At 46.4% G+C, this 18,665-nt stretch overlaps 1 protein-coding gene across 1 annotated transcript; it reads right to left on the bottom strand.

Annotated features, from left to right (window-relative positions):
- Positions 1–6,759: 6,759 nt before the first annotated feature.
- CCDC185 (coiled-coil domain containing 185) lies at positions 6,760–8,589 on the bottom strand. The gene has a single exon (XM_066360141.1). It carries the CDS (start codon positions 8,587–8,589, stop codon positions 6,760–6,762), a length of 1,830 nt encoding a protein of 609 aa, XP_066216238.1.
- Between the last annotated feature and the right edge of the window lie 10,076 nt (positions 8,590–18,665).

The following is an 18,665-nucleotide window of genomic DNA, read 5'->3' as shown; positions in this document are numbered from 1 at the left end:
TGGTGGCTGAAGGAACTGTCTTGATTTATAAACAGTGAGTCTAAGAATGTGAACAGCGGCACATGTGTCTCAGTGACAAAGCAGGACTCACAGTGGGGGACAGGGTTGTTTACTTTACATATTCTGGGCTGCAGTGGCAGTATAAGGGAACAGGGACACTGCCAGCCACTGTCACATAGATTTTCAGGAAGACAGGACAGAGATGAAACACCTCTGGGCTTGATAGGAATCTCACATCTTATGTGAGCAGGTCTAGATATAAACCAATTGAAATGAAGGGGTAACTTGTGCTAGAAGCCGGCAAACAGTCCTTGGCAAATGGTCCCTGGAAAATTACACTAATTGCAGTGGAGGTGGGGCTTGCTTGGATGCCAGCGCGGTGCCAAATTGGTGAGCTGTTCCATCTGCCAGCCTCCCAGGCTTGTCAACACAATTCGGTCATCTCCTGCTTTGTCATTGGTGTTTCCTGGGGGGGTTGAATGGCAGAGGAATAGCCATTCTCTCCCCTAGGTAGCCCCCAAAGGACCTAACTCTGAGAGAGGCACATGCAAAGGGTGACAGATGCAGCAGAAGCTCTGTTCACAGGGGAACCCCCAGGCAGGAAGCAAAGGAGGCACGCTTCCAGCAGGAGGTGTCTGCCCCAGGCCTCCCGGCTCGCTCCCGGGAAATATTCCATCCCACCTTTCAGTTTGCGGGAGTCATAGATATTATTCTGTCTGGCATATGAAGAAGTTATCGTAAAGAAAATGGGCAATGGCATTCATTTATCATCGACTCAAAGATAATGCAAGCTCCCTAAATTATACTTCAGTTGCATTTAAGTATCATGTCAAATCAAACCCCGTACGTCTGTCTTAAAGAATGAAGAAATAGGTCCTGGGTGAGGAAGCCTTAGTTTGAAATGCTGGGTGCATTTCCCACTGTGGATGCTTTAGTAGTTTCCATCTGTAGGTGGCTGGTGGTGCAGGGTTTTCAACGATACAGTCTCCACGTCAGGCTTTTGAAAACATGCCAAGATTTATAATGCCGGACAGCTATGCTCTTACAAATGTTACTTCTCAAGTGATTTTTTGGGGAACCTTTGAGACTATATTTCTATGGCAGGATTGGATGGTGCCCTTGGTGTCTCAGGTATCTGCCTGATCACCCAAAGGGCACCTGATCTGAGTCTCTCTTTACAGGGTGGGGACAGGGACAGTTGGCTTATCTGCGGTCCTTGTAAGCTGTATGTGTGACGGCCTCCAAACCCCGCTGTGCAGAGGTCATCCCACCTGGGTTGGGGACAGACATGGAGCTCATGGAACAGCTGTCGGAGCCCTGTCCTGACCAGCAGGGACCTTCCCACAGAATGGTTACAATTCAATTTCAGTAAATATTTATTGGCAGCCAACGGGAAAACAGATGCTCGCATATGTGAGTTCAGGAAATGCAAAACAGTACCGGCCTTCCAAAGATGGACAACCAACTTGGGCTCCAACCAACATTTTGAAAGGAAAAATGGGCCCTGGCCGGTTGGCTCAGTGGTAGAGCGTCGGCCTGGCGTGCAGAAGTCCTGGGTTCGATTCCTGGCCAGGGCACACAGGAGAAGCACCGATCTGCTTCTCCACCCCCCCCTCCTTCCTCTCTGTCTCTCTCTTCCCCTCCCGCAGCCAAGGCTCCATTGGAGCAAAGATGGCCCGGGCGCTGGGGATGGCTCCTTGGCCTCTGCCCCAGGCGCTAGAGTGGCTCTGGTCGCGGCAGAGCGACGCCCCGTAGGGGCAGAGCATCGCCCCCTGGTGGGCAGAGCGTCGCCCCCTGGTGGGCGTGCCGGTGGATCCCGGTCGGGTGCATGCGGGAGTCTGTCTGACTATCTATCCCTGTTTCCAGCTTCAGAAAAATACAAAAAAAAAAAAAAAAGGAAAAATGGTTGAAAGTGAACAGAGCCTGGGGCTGGGATTACTTGATGCTTGTTTGGGCCTTGATCCTGTCACTTATGGGTTTTGAGGCCTCGGGCATGCTACTTGACCTCTGAGCATGTCACAGCTTCCGTGTGTTCATCCTACACGGAGAATAAAAATTCCTATCGCACAGGTTTCTTGTGCAGATTGATGGGAGACTGGACACTAGCACTCAGGGTGGAACGTGGCCCACAATAAGAGCTCAGTGAACAATAGCTAGTTTGGAAGTTTTCCGGTGTACTGGGTACGTTACCTATGCAGCATCCCACCAAACTGCGAGCAGGGGGTTATTATACCCCATTTACAGATGTGGAAGCTCAAGGCCAGAGAGACAAGGGGCTGGCTGGTAGTCAGCAGTTAATCAGAAGTGGGAATGCGCTTAACCAGCTACAGGTCTGACACTATCTCCATCCTGGCAAGATAGGTCCTTTTGTTGCCGTGACCATTGATGGAGAAGAAATATCCTGGCATCTTATCCAACACACTGCTGCTAACCATGGTTCCTCACCTTCGCATTATCCTTTTAGCTTTCCAAAGTGCTTTCACCTCTCTCACCATCGGCCCCCTGTGATCCCAAGAGAATCCTTTTTTGTTCAACCTGCAACATCACTTCCACTAGGACTTTTTCTGCCTGCAAGACTAAAGGACGGCAGAGTGGATGCTCTGGACCGTGTCTTCTTTAGCCTGTACACGGAGAGCATGGCTTTCTCCCAGTTTTATTGTGGGCTTCGTGCACCACTCCTAACCCAGTGCAACCCACTTCCAGTTCCTTACTGCTTCATGTCAGGAACTAGGGGGGTGTTTCCTATTTTCCTCGCTGCTGTAAATGCCTGAGACCCATGCTGGCATGCAGCATAAGTCACATTGTAGGATGCTTGGACCAATAGCTTCTTCCTGTGTCCCTTCCCTTGAAGTGTGTTTATGTGTGGGTGTGTATGCTTGCCGCTTCCCCAAATGCCCTGTCAAATGAATGAAGCTTAGTGAACACTAATTGGTAGAGCTCTGCGGAGCTCTGGCAGTTCATGTTCATGGCCCCCTCCCAGAAGACCAGGTGTTGGTCCTCCCCGGTCCCCTCTCCATCTCTTTCAGTGTGGCTCCAGGGTGCTCCCATTTCTATAGTTTATATTAAATAGGCACATTATATTCCTTCTCTCTTTCAAACGCTGAGCACAACTAAGTATTCTAGAAACATTTTGCCAAAACAACCTTGTATAAAAACTGTACAATTCAAAATCTATTTTAGAGACTTTCATGAGCAGCAGGAAATTTAGGGGAGGGGGCTGTATTCTTCTCATGAGAGATGCCTGTCCACCCACGGGCTGGGGTAAGGTGGGAGGCTGCCTGATGATCCCCTAAGTGATGTGAGAAGGCTTTCCAAACACAGCTGCTATCAGAATGCACGTCAATGCCCCAACTCTGATCATAAAGTCAAGAAGGAAGGGTCTGTCTGGCTGGTTCTGAGATTTGTAAGAAGCCCAGTAAAGCAAGCAGTTGAATTTGTATCTCAGGCCTTCCCCTTGCAGAATTTACCATTTGAAATCAGTGAGTGTGACCTTAGCAGGAGTTTCAGTGACAAAGCAACATCAGTGCAGGCTGAACGGGACATATCTGGGGCGTGGAAAGTCCCCAAAGCAGCTTTGGAGATAATGTCTTGCAATTTCAGCCATCTACTGAATGAAAACTCTATTTATTTTACCCCCTCTATCCCCAGGGAATCACTAGGCTCCTGGTGGAGGGGTTATGAAGAAGAGGTAACAACCATAATGCCCATTTTCCAGACCTTTCTGAGCCACAGAATTCACATACATGACCTTGTTCACAGCATTCCAGAAGGACAAGGACCATTATTATGCCCATTTTCCAGTGAAGGAAACTGAGTCTCACAGCTGGTGAATGGCAGAGCCAGAGTTTATGCTCAACACTGATTGACTCTACATCCCATGTTTTACTCCGTGACTGCCTGCTGCGTCTCTGTACCCCTTCCAGCCATGAGCCCCCACCAAGGGAAACAAACCACTGTCCTGACTTACATAGCAGAGATTAGTCGTGCCTGTATTTGTACTTATAGAAATGGAATCATGCAGTGTGTGCTTTTGGGTGCCTGGGTCCTTTCACTCAACATCAAGTTGGTGAGATTCACCCATTTTGTTAGTATGGCTGCTGAGCATTGGGTGACCAAGCCCTGATTTATTTATCCATTTTGCCATTGATGGATGTCGAATTGCTCTGGTTCTTGCCTATTACCAAAACAAACAAACAAACAAAATCTCTATTGTGAACATATAAACTTTGACAGTGGTAATAAATACTCTATAAGGATGATCATTATCATCTGTGAATAATGAACGTTTTGAGGGCTTTCTCCCCTTTCCAAACTTTGTACCTTTTGTTTTTCTTTTTCCTTTCTGACACTGGTCCACCATTAAAAATAATGTTTGCTTTAGGTTTTTGGTAGACTCTCCTTATCAGATTAAGGAAATACCTTTCTATTCTGAGCTAGTTCAATTTAAAAAAATTATAAATAGGTATTTTGAATTTCATCAAATGTTTTCTTCATCCATTGAAATAACCACATTGTTTTGCTCTTGTGATATGCAAATGTAGCGAATGATAATTACAGATCTTTTGAAGTTAAGCTTTATATTTCTGGAATTAATCCAGCTTAGTCACGATATGTTACCTTTTTTCATAAAATACAGGATTCATTTTGCTAATATTTGTGTAGCACAACTGCCTTTATGTTCATGAATGAGGTTTTCCTATGATTTTTCTTATAACATTTTTCGAGTTTTAGTATCAAAGGTAAAGTGAACTCAGAATAAGTTGGGAATTTTTTCTTCTTCTTTTCTCAAATGATTTGCGTAAGAGAAATAATTTGTAGCAACAACATGGTCGGACCTTGAGAATATTATGCTAAACAAAAAAAAGTCAGAAAAAGCTAAAAATCATATGATTTTACTCATATTTGGTATATAAAACCTAAACTCATAGACACAGACAACAGTACGGTGGTTACCAGAGAGAAGGTGTGGGGGAGGGGTAGTAAAGGATAAAGGGGGCTAAATATATGGTGATGGGAGATCTTTTGATTTTGGGTGGTGGGCACACAATGCATATACAGACCACATATCATAGAAATGTACACTTGAAACCTATATGATCTTATTAACCAATGTCACTCTAATGAATTTAATAAAAAAAAATATGAGAATGGGACTCTCACACTGACCTCTGGAAAAAATCCTTTGCTAGGTAACCTTTCATATCATTTCAAGAATACTAATGTGACAAAAATCTTCCAATGGGGCTTATGCTAGTTCTTTTTCTTTTAAAGGAAAATGTTATATTAGAGACTCTAAAAGAAAACCTTTAGGAGCTTTTGTTGGAGACTTTGAGATATGACGAGTTAAATTCTACTTGGCTTGTGGCTCCTTATTTTAAAATGTCACAGTCCTGAATCATGCGTGCATAGTCATCATTCAGAGCCTAGTCAGGTTAATTAGACACAATGTTGGCAGATATAATGACATCACAGACCTCCAGCCAAAGAAAAAGAGGAGAAATGGGGGATGGGGTATAGAAGGATTCTAATAGATTTTTGTTCTGAAGGACTGGATAGTACTGACCAAAGGGGGGAAAAATAAAGAGCAAAAGACTGCAGTGAGCTCTCCAATAGTGTGTCCGTGGTAGAGTGGTCAAGCTGTAGTGCTAAAGAAATTATAAACATTTTCTGTCCATGCAGGGAGGGAAGACCAAAGAGGCTCACCACCTGGAAGGACCTAGAGAGAGCCATTTCCAAAAACATTTCACAGAACACCAATTCTATGGAATGATCTGAGAAAAAATAGAGGGGTCTATGATTTGTGAAAAACACTAGCTTGAACAGGTTAGTTTTTTCTTTCTTTCTTTCTTTCTGAAGTGAAAGCGGGGAGGCAGAGTGACAGACTCCTGCATGTGCCCTGACTGGGATCCATCGGGCAAGCCCCCTACATGGGCAATGCTCTGCCCATCTGGGGACGCTGCTCCATTGCTTGGCAACCAAGTTCTTCTAAGTGCATGAGGCTAGGCCATGGAGCCATCCTCAGTGCCCTGGGCCAGCTTGCTCCAAGCTAGCCATGGCTGTGGGAGGCAAAGAGAGCGATAGAGATAGAGATAGAGAGAAGGGAGAGGGGGAGGGGTGGAGAAGCAGATGGTCACTTCTCCTGTGTGCCCTGACCAGGAATCCAACTGGGACATCCATATGTGGGCTTGATGTTCTACCAGTGAGCCAATGGGCCAGGACAAGTTAGTTTCTTTACTGCAGGCCTTTTCAGAGCCTTTAAAATTTTTGTGTGCATTATAAACTCCTAAGAGGGATGCAGTATGCAGGGTTCTCAAATCTGTTTAAAGAACATCCTTCCAAAAAACACACATACTTTTTTTTCCCCCTTGGGGATTTCTTATGACAGGTTCTTTACATTTCACCCTTTCATAAATTCTGGGAGAGGAAACAACATGACACAGAAATATTTCTCGTGCTGTAGAGTTTTCTCTGGTTCCTCCAAGATGTGCCTGATGGGCGCCTCTAAGATTATTTGAGAGCTAAATTAATATATTCTATTTAAATCAAAATTTACAAAAGCAAGTAATTCTCTTACAATCCCCAAACTTCTATTCCCAAGTTTCTCAGCTATCCAAATGAATCAACTAAACTAGTCCATGAGAGGAAATTGCAGCTATTTTATAAGTTTTTAAAAATCATTGCTCACTTATGATCAGATTATAAAATGATTCACATTGCCACATCTCCCGCCTGGGCTGTAAGCTATTTGTTGTCAGGGTCTCAGTAGCTGGCTCTATGCTGACTGGCGTGGAGCTGGGCCTCCCCCTCCAGCCCATCAAAGAAGCTGTTGGCAAGCCCTCTCGTGTTGTCTCTCCTGGAGGTCCTGGAGATCTTTTGGAAGTCCTCGAAGGTGGCCTCTTTCTCTCGGGACATCTGCTCCATCCTCTGCTCCTTTTTCCTAATAGCGTCCTTGATGCCCTCGATGTGGCACTTTTCCTCCTTCTCGGCTTTCAGCTTTAGGATATGATGGTTCTTCTCCCTCAGGATGTTGAGCTCTCGAATGTGCTGCACTTTGTCCCTGATGTTCTTATGCATGTTACTCCTGGCCTGCCGGATCTTCTGGTCTGTCAGCTCCATCAGCAGCTGCTTGTGCATCTTCCTCTGCTCCTCCGACTCTTCCTCTTGCAGCTTGACCTGCTGGTACTGCTCCCCCTCCCGCCGGGCCTTGTCCCTCAGCTCCCGCTGACGTTCCTTCATCAGGCCTCGCTGGATCTCTTGGGCTCGCTGGGAGCTCTGTTCCAAGGACAGCTTCCGGAGGAGCTCCTCAGCCTTTGTCTGGCAATCCTTGAGCATCTTCCGGGCCTCGTAATTGACGACGGAGCTGAGACGGGCGTCCTGGACCTTCTTCTGGCCCTCCGTGGTGGACAGCTGCTTCTTGTGATAGGCCTGCTCCAGCCTCTGGTCCTGCAGCGTCTTCTCCTGCCCCTGCTCCGTCTCCTGCAGGCGCTGCACCTGGCCTTGCTTCCTAAGCTTGGCCTCGGGGCGGGTCCTCTCCAGTTTGTGCTGATACCGGGTCTCCTGGTCCTCCAGTGGCGCCTTCCCCTGGCTCTCCTGGCTGTCCTTGGCTTGGTTGTCCCGCGGCCGAGGGACACGCTGCTCCCGGCTTGGGCGAGGCTTGCGCTGCTCCTTCTCCGGCTGCCACTGGGCGCGGCTCTGCTGCAGGAGCAGCTTGCGCTCCCTCTCCAGGGTCATCTGCACCTTCTGGTCTGAGCGCTTGAGCTCCTCCCAGGCTACGGCGGCCTGCTGCTGCAGCTCCCGCATCCTCTGCGCCTTCTTGAGCCGGGTCAGCACTAGGGCTACAATCTTCTGGTCCCTGGAGGACATCACGGCCTCTTCCAGCTTGTTTTTGAGGAGCTGGGTGTGCTGGCTCTCCTTGCTGGAGACTGCGGGCTGAAAGTACTGGCTGGCTAACGGCTCCGCCATATCACTACAGTCCCATTTCGGGGTGTACACGCGAGCAGACAGCGTCCTGAACTCTTGGGAGGGTGACGATTTCTCCGTGGGAACTGAGGAGAGGGACCAGCGATCTAAGCTTCTGCAGATGGGCACTGCCCACGGGTCTCCGCTCTGCCCTTTTTCTGCCCCGATCGTTCCGCTTAGGGGGGTGTAAGCGCCCTCAGGGTACGGTGGGGGTGAGTCGCCCTGGGCTGGAGGGTAGTGCTGGCAGGCCGGGCTGTGCCGCCTGTCCCCCAGCGGTTGGGGCTGGGTCCTTGGCTCCCCCCAGGCATCTTTCAGGCGCCAGCTGCGGGGCCTGTGCTTCCTGGCGCTGTCCGAGGGCCTCTGGGCCACGTCGCTCAGGCTGCGACTTTCCCGCGGTGAGTCGGGGGACCGGTGCCGGCGAGGCCGCGCAATGGGAGAGCAGCGTGGGGGCCGCCAGGGAGCCGCGGCCTCGTTCCCCCCGCGGAGAGTCCCAGCCCAGGAGCCCCGCGACGGCTGGGTCTGCGCCCCGGGCCCGCGCAGCCTTGCGGAGCTTGCGCGCTCTCCGCTGGCCGGCAGGGGCTCCCAGAAGTCCCGGTAGGGCCTAGAGGAGAAGCGGCTGCAGCTGTCCATGCTCCCTCCCCACGCACCCAGCGTCTGAATCAGGGTCCCGGGGCCTCCAGGGGGCGCTGCCGAGACCCGCTCTGTCCTCCGATCCCTGGGCGCTTGTGACGCTCCGGCTACTTCACAATGCTTCTGGCGCCACTCGGTCTTGCGGCTTTCGACCGTCACCCACCTCGGGCCCCTTAGAACTCAGCACCTCGAGGTGGGGGTAGTGGGGGGCAGGAGGCTGCGAGAGGGCTCAGGGGATAGGGGGGCTGTAGGAAATCAGGAGTGAACCGTAAAGCTGAGGTGCATAGTAAACCACCACCATTAATCTAGGCAGGGATTTGATCTTGCATGTGTACATCTGAAATGGCAGAGTCTTAAAAGAAAGTGGTGAAGGCATCACCTCCAGACTGGAAGGTGTGAGGAAGAGTCCAGGTTCAGTGGCAGGGAATGGGTGGAGTGAGGAGTCACTGAGCCATCCTTCAGTGACCTTGGGTTGCCATTCCCACCTCTGTGCTCCTCTACAGAGTATGCAAATTAAGTGGCCCGGGAAGCACATTCATGGAACACATTACACTTTTGCCATTTTAAGCCCCAAGTATGTTTTGTTTACTTGTTTAAACTTTAAAACAGGAGAAAGACCAGTCTATTTTCCCCTTAATGTGGCAATTACTACTTTTGTCAAAATATGTATGAACATTTCTGAAACAGCATCATTGAACAACATGCTGGAACCATATTAATTGATTTTTGTCTTTTTTCTCCAATTTTGTGGGATTTTTTCCTTGTGGAGGAACCGTGGGCTAAAGGCAAAAGCATTAGATTGGAATCTCTGCCACTTTCCACCTATGTGGTCTTGGGCAAGTTACCTACCTCTCCAGACCCTTGTTCTGGAAAAGTAGAGTGGGGGAAGGGCTGTGGTCACCCCAGCGCTGCAGGGTTGTCCCAAAGGCCAGGTGAAATTATGTATCAAGAGCTAGTCAGCTTAATGAATTTAACAAATGTTTTGATGTTCTACCAAGCTTCAGTTAAAAATTTTAAGACTTGGCCTGACCTGTGGTGGCGCAGTGGATAAAGCGTCGAGGTCGCCGGTTCGAAACCCTGGGCTTGCCTGGTCGAGGCACATATGGGAGTTGATGCTTCCAGCTCCTCCCCCCTTCTCTCTCTGTCTCTCTCTGTCTCTCCCTCTCCTCTCTAAAATGAATAAATTAAAAAAAAAAAAGAAAGAAAAAATTTTTTAAGACTTAACACATGGGTTTATGAAAATTCCTATAGATTTCTAATTTAAGACAAAAAGAATGGAATTAAGGTAATCCTAAAACAGTTTGGGTAATGAGTAGCATGCTAGGGAGGGGCAATCTTCACACCCTGTCATGTTCTGTCCTATGGCTATATCTCTTCCCTTCTCTGAGGTGCAAGGTGGAAACAGTTCCGGATGACATTCTCCAAATAGGGTCACTCCTTAAAGAAGAAAAATAAGTATTTACTCACTCTGGTGGTCTTCAGTCACACCTCCTTGGAGAGCCATAGCTAGGGGGAACAGTACAATTGACAACATTTCCTTAGGGCAGATCTGACACTGGCCATGTTAACTGATTTTCCCTAAAGTCACTGGGTCAGTGACAGGACTTTTGACTTCAAATTCACTTCTCTTTCCATGACATCATGCCACCTCTCAGGAAACCACTTAGTATTGACACATGTATATGGATTGAATGTTTGTGTGTCCCCCACCCTGCTAAGTTCATATGTTGAAACCTTACCCTCAATGCATTGGTATTTGGAGGTGGAGCCTTTGGTGGGTAATTAGGTTTAGATGAGGTCATGATGAGATTAGTATCCTTTTAGGAAGAGAAAGGGACTAGACTTCCCCTCTCTGCCATGTGAGGACACAGCCATAAGGTAGGTGGCTGTAAGCCAGTGAGCAGGCCCTTACCAGAACTGACTGTGCCAGCACCTTGACCTTGGACTTCCCAGCCTCCAGACTGAGAAATAAACATCTCTTGTTTAAACCACCTAGTCTATGGTGTTTTGTTATAGCAGTCTGAGCTGCCTACAATGATATGCTTTTAAGAAAATTATGGCCAGATGTGCACCGAAGGGTCATGGCAGCCATGTCCTTGAAGTCAGGTGGTAGCTCAGAGTGGCTGAGCCCACCCCAGGGCCCACTCTGCCTGGATGGAATTCCCTGTGCAGTCTTTGGCACATCTATAACTGAGGATAAGCGGTTTCTATCCTAGAGTCCTACTGGCACCACTCACACCATTCTTAGGGAAATTATTTTGTGATTTGTAATTTTTATGAGGAGGCACCGTTTTTGGGTTTTTTAAAATTAAATTTGGAATGGAATCATTTAACTTTAAGTTAGAAACTATCTAGGCATGAACTGAGTTGTGTTGTTCCCTGAGGATCGTATCTCAAAGTACAGCTTTGTGAAACATTTTGCACATCCAAATGTGACTCTGGCCACTTCCTGTCACAGAGAAGCCTTTCCTGCCTCGGAGGAAGGCACATCCATCTGAGAGGAGTCCAGGTGTGTGCACAGCCAGGCTGTGCAGTCAGAGGGGAGAGGGCCAAGCCGGAGTGGGCGGGGCTGGGGACTTCAGGGCAGGTTCTGAGGTCTCTGTCTCTCTCTGCTTCTGTCCCTGTCTCTCTGCCACCAGAACAGCTCAGATTTTATCTGTTTTATATCCTGGGGCTCCCGGTAACATCTCATTGAAAAAATTTGGGGTTCTATTTATAAAAACACAGAAATCTACTATGTAGACAGTGAGGGGTCAGGTCAATGAAAGTCTTGAAACCAAAAAAGTGACCTGATTGGATCTATATTTTAGAAAGCTGACCCTGGTAGCAGTATAGAGGATAAATTGGGGGAAAGAGGCAAGGGGGGGCAATTGGAAACAGTAGGCCAGTTAGGAGGTTGGTTCAGTAATCCCCGCAGCAAGCAGGAAGTGTAAACCTGGACAGTGACAGGGGACAGGGAGAAGTAGATTCAATGGACAGTTCAAAGGTCAAGAGGCCAATGCTGAAGAGCTGGAGAAAGAGGGTTTCTAACCTGAGGACGGAGGCAGATGACGAGTGACCATAACAAGATGTCTCAATCTAGGTGACATTGAAAAGTAATCTTAGGAATCAGGTGAAAGAAGCTATAATAACATGCAAAGGACTCACAGCACAGCAGACAGTCTCTGGAAGAGACTGAGAAACCAGAAAGAGACCCTCTGCCTCTGAAGGACTGGTTGGAGGAGGCTCCAGGTGAGCAGGGAAGGTCTTTGTCACCTGCATCTTAGCGTCTGATTAAGGCCTCTGGGAGGATTCCAGCTGGGAAGCCACATCAGCTCCCTCAGGAGGCAGATGAAAAAGATGTTTTGCAAATGTAAACTGTGACTCATTCCCTTGATACTAAGCCTCCTTTTTATTTCGCAGAACAATCCTCAGTGTATTTCACTGGAGGCCCCAGAATTTGGGCCTTCTGCCAAATGAAGACCTGGGCCTCTTATCTTTATTCTGGAAACTTGGAAAAGATGGCAAAATGTGCCTTGCTTCCACAATTCAAATTAACCTGTGAAATAGGAATGTGCTCTGGGCTCTTCCTCAGGACGGCTGTCAGTTACCATAGTGACTTCCAATTCTGTCTCTTAGCAGAGCTCCTAGTGCTTGGATGGAGCAAAGAGCTGCCCTGTCCAATATGGCAGCCAGTGGCCACAGCTAGTTCCAACAGACATGAGCTGTAAGTATCAGGTACACACTGGATTTCAAAAACTTATGATGGGAGAAAAAAAGTAAAATGACCCAATGCCTTTTTTCTTTTTAATATTGGTTATTGTTGAGATGGTATTTTGAATACAATGGACTAAATAAAATATATTGTCAACATGAATTTCACATGTTACTTGTCACATCGTATGTTACAGAACGTGCAGCAAGCTTCCTTTGGATAGCAGTGCTGTAGAGAATTGAGTGTCCCCAGTGTTCGTGGGGTAGTGACAGCTTTCAACATGCAGGCAATTTTTTTTATTTCATGTCAATGTATTACTTTGAAACTATCCTTTTCTAAGAAAATAATATTTAGGTCCTAAGTCTTTTTTTTTCTTCTCTTAATGGCTAGATATAGGGTAAATTATTAGTTTTTGAAATTCAGCTTTGCAGGACAATTTTATAGGAATTCAGTTCTTTCATGCCCCATCTTTACAGGAAAACTGATGCCGCCAAGTAACAGTATCTGAGAAGACAGAACAGGGTCCCTCTATACACGTGCCTATGATATATAGGGCCTCATTGAAAATAGCCGACACACAAAACAGTAAAAAAAAAACCCAAAACATCTTACGTAAACACATCCAGGGCAGTAAATGAAAATACTTACGTTAATACAGTGCTGAAGAGCCCTGGCCGGTTGGCTCAGCGGTAGAGGGTCGGCCTGCCGTGCGGGGGACCCGGGTTCAATTCCCAGCCAGGGCACATAGGAGAAGCGCCCATTTGCTTCTCCACCCCCCCCCTCCTTCCTCTCTGTCTCTCTCTTCCCCTCCCGCAGCCAAGGCTCCAATGGAGCAAAAATGGCCCGGGTGCTGGGGATGGCTCATTGGCCTCTGCCCCAGGCGCTAGAGTGGCTCTGGTCGAGGCAGAGCGATGCCCCGGAGGGGCAGAGCATCGCCCCCTGGTGGGCAGAGCATCGCCCCTGGTGGGCGTGCCGGGTGGATCCCGGTCGGGCGCATGCGGGAGTCTGTCTGACTGTCTCTCTCCGTTTCCAGCTTCAGAAAAATACAAAAAAAAAAAAAAAAAAAAATACAGTGCTGAAGATGAAAATTGTGGATTATAAACTTCTTTTTTAGAAAAGCAGGAACTAGTGGGATAAGAGCCTAGAAATATGAAAGTTACGTTCCTATGGAAACAATCATTTACCCACAATGCAAATATTCCATGTGTGTGAGAGCTGGCGTGTGGAAAAATGATGGCATGATGGCTGACACATATTATGCACATGTTGGAGCACTGCGCTAAGAGCTTTCTAGGTAAACGCCACCACAACAAGCTGAAGTGAGGACTGTCTTTTCCCGAGGTTCAGAGAGAGAATCCTAAGATCAGGTGGGCTGTGGAGTCAGGATCGAAGGCCGAAGGCCGCCTCACCCCAGCCTCTCCTCCCCATGGTCTTCTGAGCTAGCGTTGCATAATAATAGCCAGACAAAGTCAGGGTGGACAGGGGAGCAGGAGAGGATTTTAAATCATTCTGGTTTGGTTGCAGCTTAAGATTTTAGTGTTTTACACCTTTGTGATCTTAAGTCCATCAACAGTTGGAGAGAGTAATTAACCAATTCTTTCTTTATGAAGAAAGGAAGGATTGAGAGTAAGTACTTTCAGAGCCGAAAGTTAGTTCACTTCTGCCCTGAGATAGCAGAATGTAATTACAGGATCACTCAACAGTGACATGGAAATACGGCACTGCACAATGAAGTTATTGATTTTTGAAATTTTATCACAAATAGTTTGTAATGTTAAACACATAAGAAGAGGTTTTCCTGTTGGAAAACTTGGGGAAATCATTGCACTGAATAATGTATCACATTTGGAGTTACTTCTTTGTCTTCAATATTAGATACTTTTTAAAAAGAATGAGCTTTCCCAGTCAAGGCACATATGGGAGTTGAAGCTTCCTGCTCCTCCTTCCCTTCTCTCTCTCAATCTCTCCCCCCTCCCTCTAAAATGAATAAAAAAAAAAAAAAAAAATGTGCTTTGGTGAAACTTTAAAAATAATGTGTGGATTTTTAAAAGTTCTGTGCTTTGTCTTGTTTTATTTTATTTTTATGATTTGATAGAATTGAGTCTGGAGTTTTTAACTTCCGGGATTTGTTTTTTAGAAAGGTCTCAGTGAGGGAAGATCCTCTATAATGGTTTGGTGATGGGTGGTCTACTGTGACTGCTGACTCTCCGTGTACTGTGATACCCTGTGCATTGTGACTCCTTTCTGACGTGATCATCAGTGTAGGCGCCCTCAGCCCACTAAAATTCCAGCCTCTGCATGCAGCAGGCTTATCTTACTTTAGAAAGATTTTCAGCAGGCATCTCACAGTGTTCTTTTCATTCAAAGCCATCCTCACATGGGGCTGGAGTAGGACGTTGACAACCATGGTGGCTATGTCTGCGAACTGCATGGCATGGGGCCCTTTCTTCAAGCCTCGATTCAAGGAAAGGCTTCTCTGACCTCCCTGACCAGATGAAATCCCCCACGATCCACTCCTAGCTCCCCTGAGAGCACCAGCCTCTCTCCTGGGTGCTCTGTGTCCATTGCAGGGTTCCAGCGGAGGAGCTATGTGAAGACTTGAAGCATATGAGTGCATTGTGTACCAGATGGTGAAGTAAAATATATTTCTTACCACGAGTTGCTTAAAAGAGTTGTGTTTCTCTAGAAGTATTCCTACAGAGTTGAGAAGGCCAAGACAGATATCCCAGACAGATGTCCTCCAGCCCAAGTAAGTCCCCAGAGAGCTGAAGGTTAGAGACTTACGAGGCTAAGTTTTGGGGTAGTGTGTTAGGTATCATGAGGAAGGGGGTATGCTCTTTAAATTGTTTGCCCCAGACCGCAGCCCAGGACGACTGAATCTGGTTCTCTGCAGAAGGGCTAGGAATCTGCGTGAATATCTCTGGGTGGTTCTTTTGCCCTCTGCAGCTAGAGAACCATTGCTCTTCGTCTTTTTTTACTAACTGCCCTTCCTCTCCCTTCCCTCTTTCTATTTCCTATAGTGCAGTTCCCAAAGGTTCTGTCCAGGGTCTCTGTTCTTTTTATTGGGCACTTGCCAGGCAAGCACATCTATTTTGCAGCTTTAAGGGACAGCCTTGGGGCAACTTGTGGGCCCACTTCTCTTGCTTCCACCTTTCTGCAAAGCCCCTAGGCTCTAATTTCAAACTACCTGCTGGATCTCTCCAGATGGCTTTCCCTGCAGCTACTCAAATTCAACATCAAATTCATCACTATCCTCATAAAACCTCTTTTTAAATTGTGTTTCCTATTTTTATTAGCAGTTTACAGCTTGGTCTCTTAGACTCTATCTTCATATCATTTCTGCATTCTCTTTTTTTTCCCCCTCACTCTCAAGCCATCCTGTCTGACAACACCCTTCTTCAGAGCCTCATGGTCACAGCCATGGCCCTTGTTCACTGTGGCCCATTGGGATACCTTCCTCATTGTCTTATCTCTCTACCCATTCCCACCACCTCTTCTGTTCCAACCTTCATTCTTCCTAAAAGACTCCTGTCTGATACAACTAACCATGATACGTTCTTGCTCAAAATCCTTTGATGGCTCTCCACGGTATTTTGAATAAAGTTTAAACTTCTTGGTGTGATATGTAAGGTCCCTAATTGTGTGGCCCTAACAGGGTCTTCCACCTTTATTTCTAACAGTAACACCCTGTCCCCCAACATACCCCTAAACACACATACTCATTAGGCGCAAGGGATTATCCACAATTTCCCAAACATGCCTTGGAGTTTTCTGTATCGTCTCTCATATTACCATGGCCTCTATAGAATTAAAAGTATCCCTTGAGAATAAAAAAATTATAGAGCCCTTTGCAAAAATTACCTATGATGCCATCTTTAAGGGAGTCGTCCACTTCTGTCCCCTCTCATGTCAGTCCTCAAACCAGAAGGGGAAATGGCAGCGGTGGTGTGCGGATGTAAACCTCATTGAGATTCTGGCTACTTGGTTGACTTTATAGATAATGAAAATGAAAAAGGCATTTTCAGCTTCTGTGGGTCTTCACCTGCTTTAGCTACACTGGTTGTGCTTCCGTGAGAGAACGCTTTCATACATTAAGCCAATAGCATTTATTAACCCTGTTAATAATAACCTAAGCATTATGGTGCTATTAAGACCTAGTTTCTGCTCTTTGTCAATTTAGATGTACTTGGGGGACTGTAGTAGTTGCCAGAGAAACATACTAAAACATGAGGGGACTTTACAAGTAAAAGAATCCATGTGTAAGTTGTTTAAGCCCCCACCCCACCCCCAGTCTGAGGTATGTTGTTAGCAAACTAATGTAGAAAATTAACAACATGGTACTCTATGGCTACCCTCCAAATGCTTGTCTTCTTAAGTTGCAATAATAGAAGCAAATTATTTAAAATAACTTGTCAGTCCTGTTATGTACTGGTCAGAATTTTAAGTGTGAAAATAGTCCTTTTCTGGAAACACACTTTGTTGCGGGGGGTGGGGGAGTGGTGGCCATTGAGAAACTGGGACAGATCCAGAGGAGGCTCTAGGGCTGGTGAGGAGTCTCAGAATTGTCCCAGTGAAGGAAGTAGCTAAGTTTAACCCAGAGAAGGGAAGATTCAAGGGGATATGAAGCCATTCCAAAATGAAGTGCTGTCTTAAGAAAGAAAAATTTGATTTGGCCCAGAGGAAAGAGCCAGAGTCAGTGGTTGAAAGTTTCAAGGAGTAGATCTCAGTTCAATATAAGGAAGGTTTTTCTAAGACAGCTGTTGGCAAATACAACAGGTTCCCTCCAGAAGTCTTCACTGGGGCTGGATGACCATTTATTTGAAACGTCACAGAGGGGACTCAAGCGTAGAGTGGGTGTTTGGACCAGATAAACTTGATATTCCTTGGACCAGATAATCCTGATATCTTCTGTACAAATGCATCGTGTTCCAATTGAAGAACAGATCTTAATAGCAGATCATGTGCATGATCAACAGATGTTTTTTGAGCTTTGTTGATTTCATGGCTATCAGAAAAGCTTTAGAAAATTTACTGAAAAAAAAATGAAATAAATATTCAGACTGTAGAAGTCAGTCAAAGGATCTTGGAAATGTGGAAAGTTGCCCAACTAAGATTCTGGAGGCCCCCAAAGTATATATAAAGCAGGCATGAACTTGTGCTAGTCAAAATCTTAAACTGATTTTGTGTAAAACTGCCACTTCTAATTTTACAAAGCAAAAATAAATATACAGGGGGTCCTTAGGTTATGACACAGTACTGTTCCTATGACAGTGATGTAACCCGAATTTCGGTGTAAGTTGAAACACACCCTAGCCTATGTCACTTACCTATCCTAACATAGTTGTAAAATCATAATCTAGAACAGAAAAACACAACTAAGCCACAGAAAAAGGAAAAGGACATAAACATACTGTACTGTAGCCTGTATTGTATTGACAGAGAAAAATGACAAAAAAATAGTGTAAAAAGGAAATTCCTTCCCTTTATTCCTGTGGTTGGCTTGCACACTGAAGGGTCATTGCAAGGTGGGAGAGAGTGACCTATTGGGAGGAGGAAGCTGGAGAGGCAGGAGAACCTGCAGAAGGTACTGGAGATACTGGGTCAGGTGAATCAGGATTGCCTAAGGAACATGCAGGAGATACTGGAGATGATTCTACCTGCACTACAGGTGTTTCATCTCGAGAAGCAGCTGATGTAGAGGGTGCAGGATCTGTTGCAAGCCTCTCTACCTTCTTAAAGAATTGTTCCAGGTTAAACTGGAAAGTTGATGACGTTTTCTCTTCCAAAATCTGCCTTAACATTCATGTCTCAATTTTTAAAAGTTTTTATGGGAGTGAGTATCATAAATTTGAAACATCAAGATTGCCATAATCAGAGGATCCCCCCCCCCATATAAATAAAAATGCTGAGTTTGATACTAAAACTTAATCTATCCTGAAAGAATCTTGTTAAAATTCTTTCCAGTAAGCATTGACCCAATAGAAGTTGTAATTTCCCAACTCCCACCAGTACATGAGATTTGAGGAAAGCCAGTAGAGGTAAGGGGTGATTTGATGGCAGTATCAGAAACACAATATTCATAGCCACAAATTGCTACAGAATAATGAGGTGCCACTGGTTCTGATGTGCTCCCTGCTAGTATCACTTCATTAGCACACACCTCTTAACTACTGTGGCTGGAACTTTGCCCGGGCCAGGCAGGCCTGCTGAGAAACGCCAATCTTGGGAGGGACAGCTGGTAGCCAGAACCTGTGGGGACTAAGTCACACCCGCTGCCAGGCCAGCGCGGGCACCAGAAAGGGTATAGAGACAGCACTGACGGGGTGAACTTGCTCCACAGAGTGTTAGGAGAGCAAGCACCCTAGATCCCCTGTGGGTTCTG

The sequence above is a fragment of the Saccopteryx leptura genome, chromosome 1 (genome assembly GCF_036850995.1).
Source record: "Saccopteryx leptura isolate mSacLep1 chromosome 1, mSacLep1_pri_phased_curated, whole genome shotgun sequence".
NCBI lineage: Eukaryota > Metazoa > Chordata > Mammalia > Chiroptera > Emballonuridae > Saccopteryx > Saccopteryx leptura.
This window is presented reverse-complemented; position numbering and strand designations above follow the sequence as displayed.

Excerpts from the sequence above, each read along its gene's own strand:
- CCDC185 (XM_066360141.1), bottom strand. The coding sequence starts at position 8,589 with ATGGACAGCTGCAGCCGCTTCTCCTCTAGGCCCTACCGGGACTTCTGG.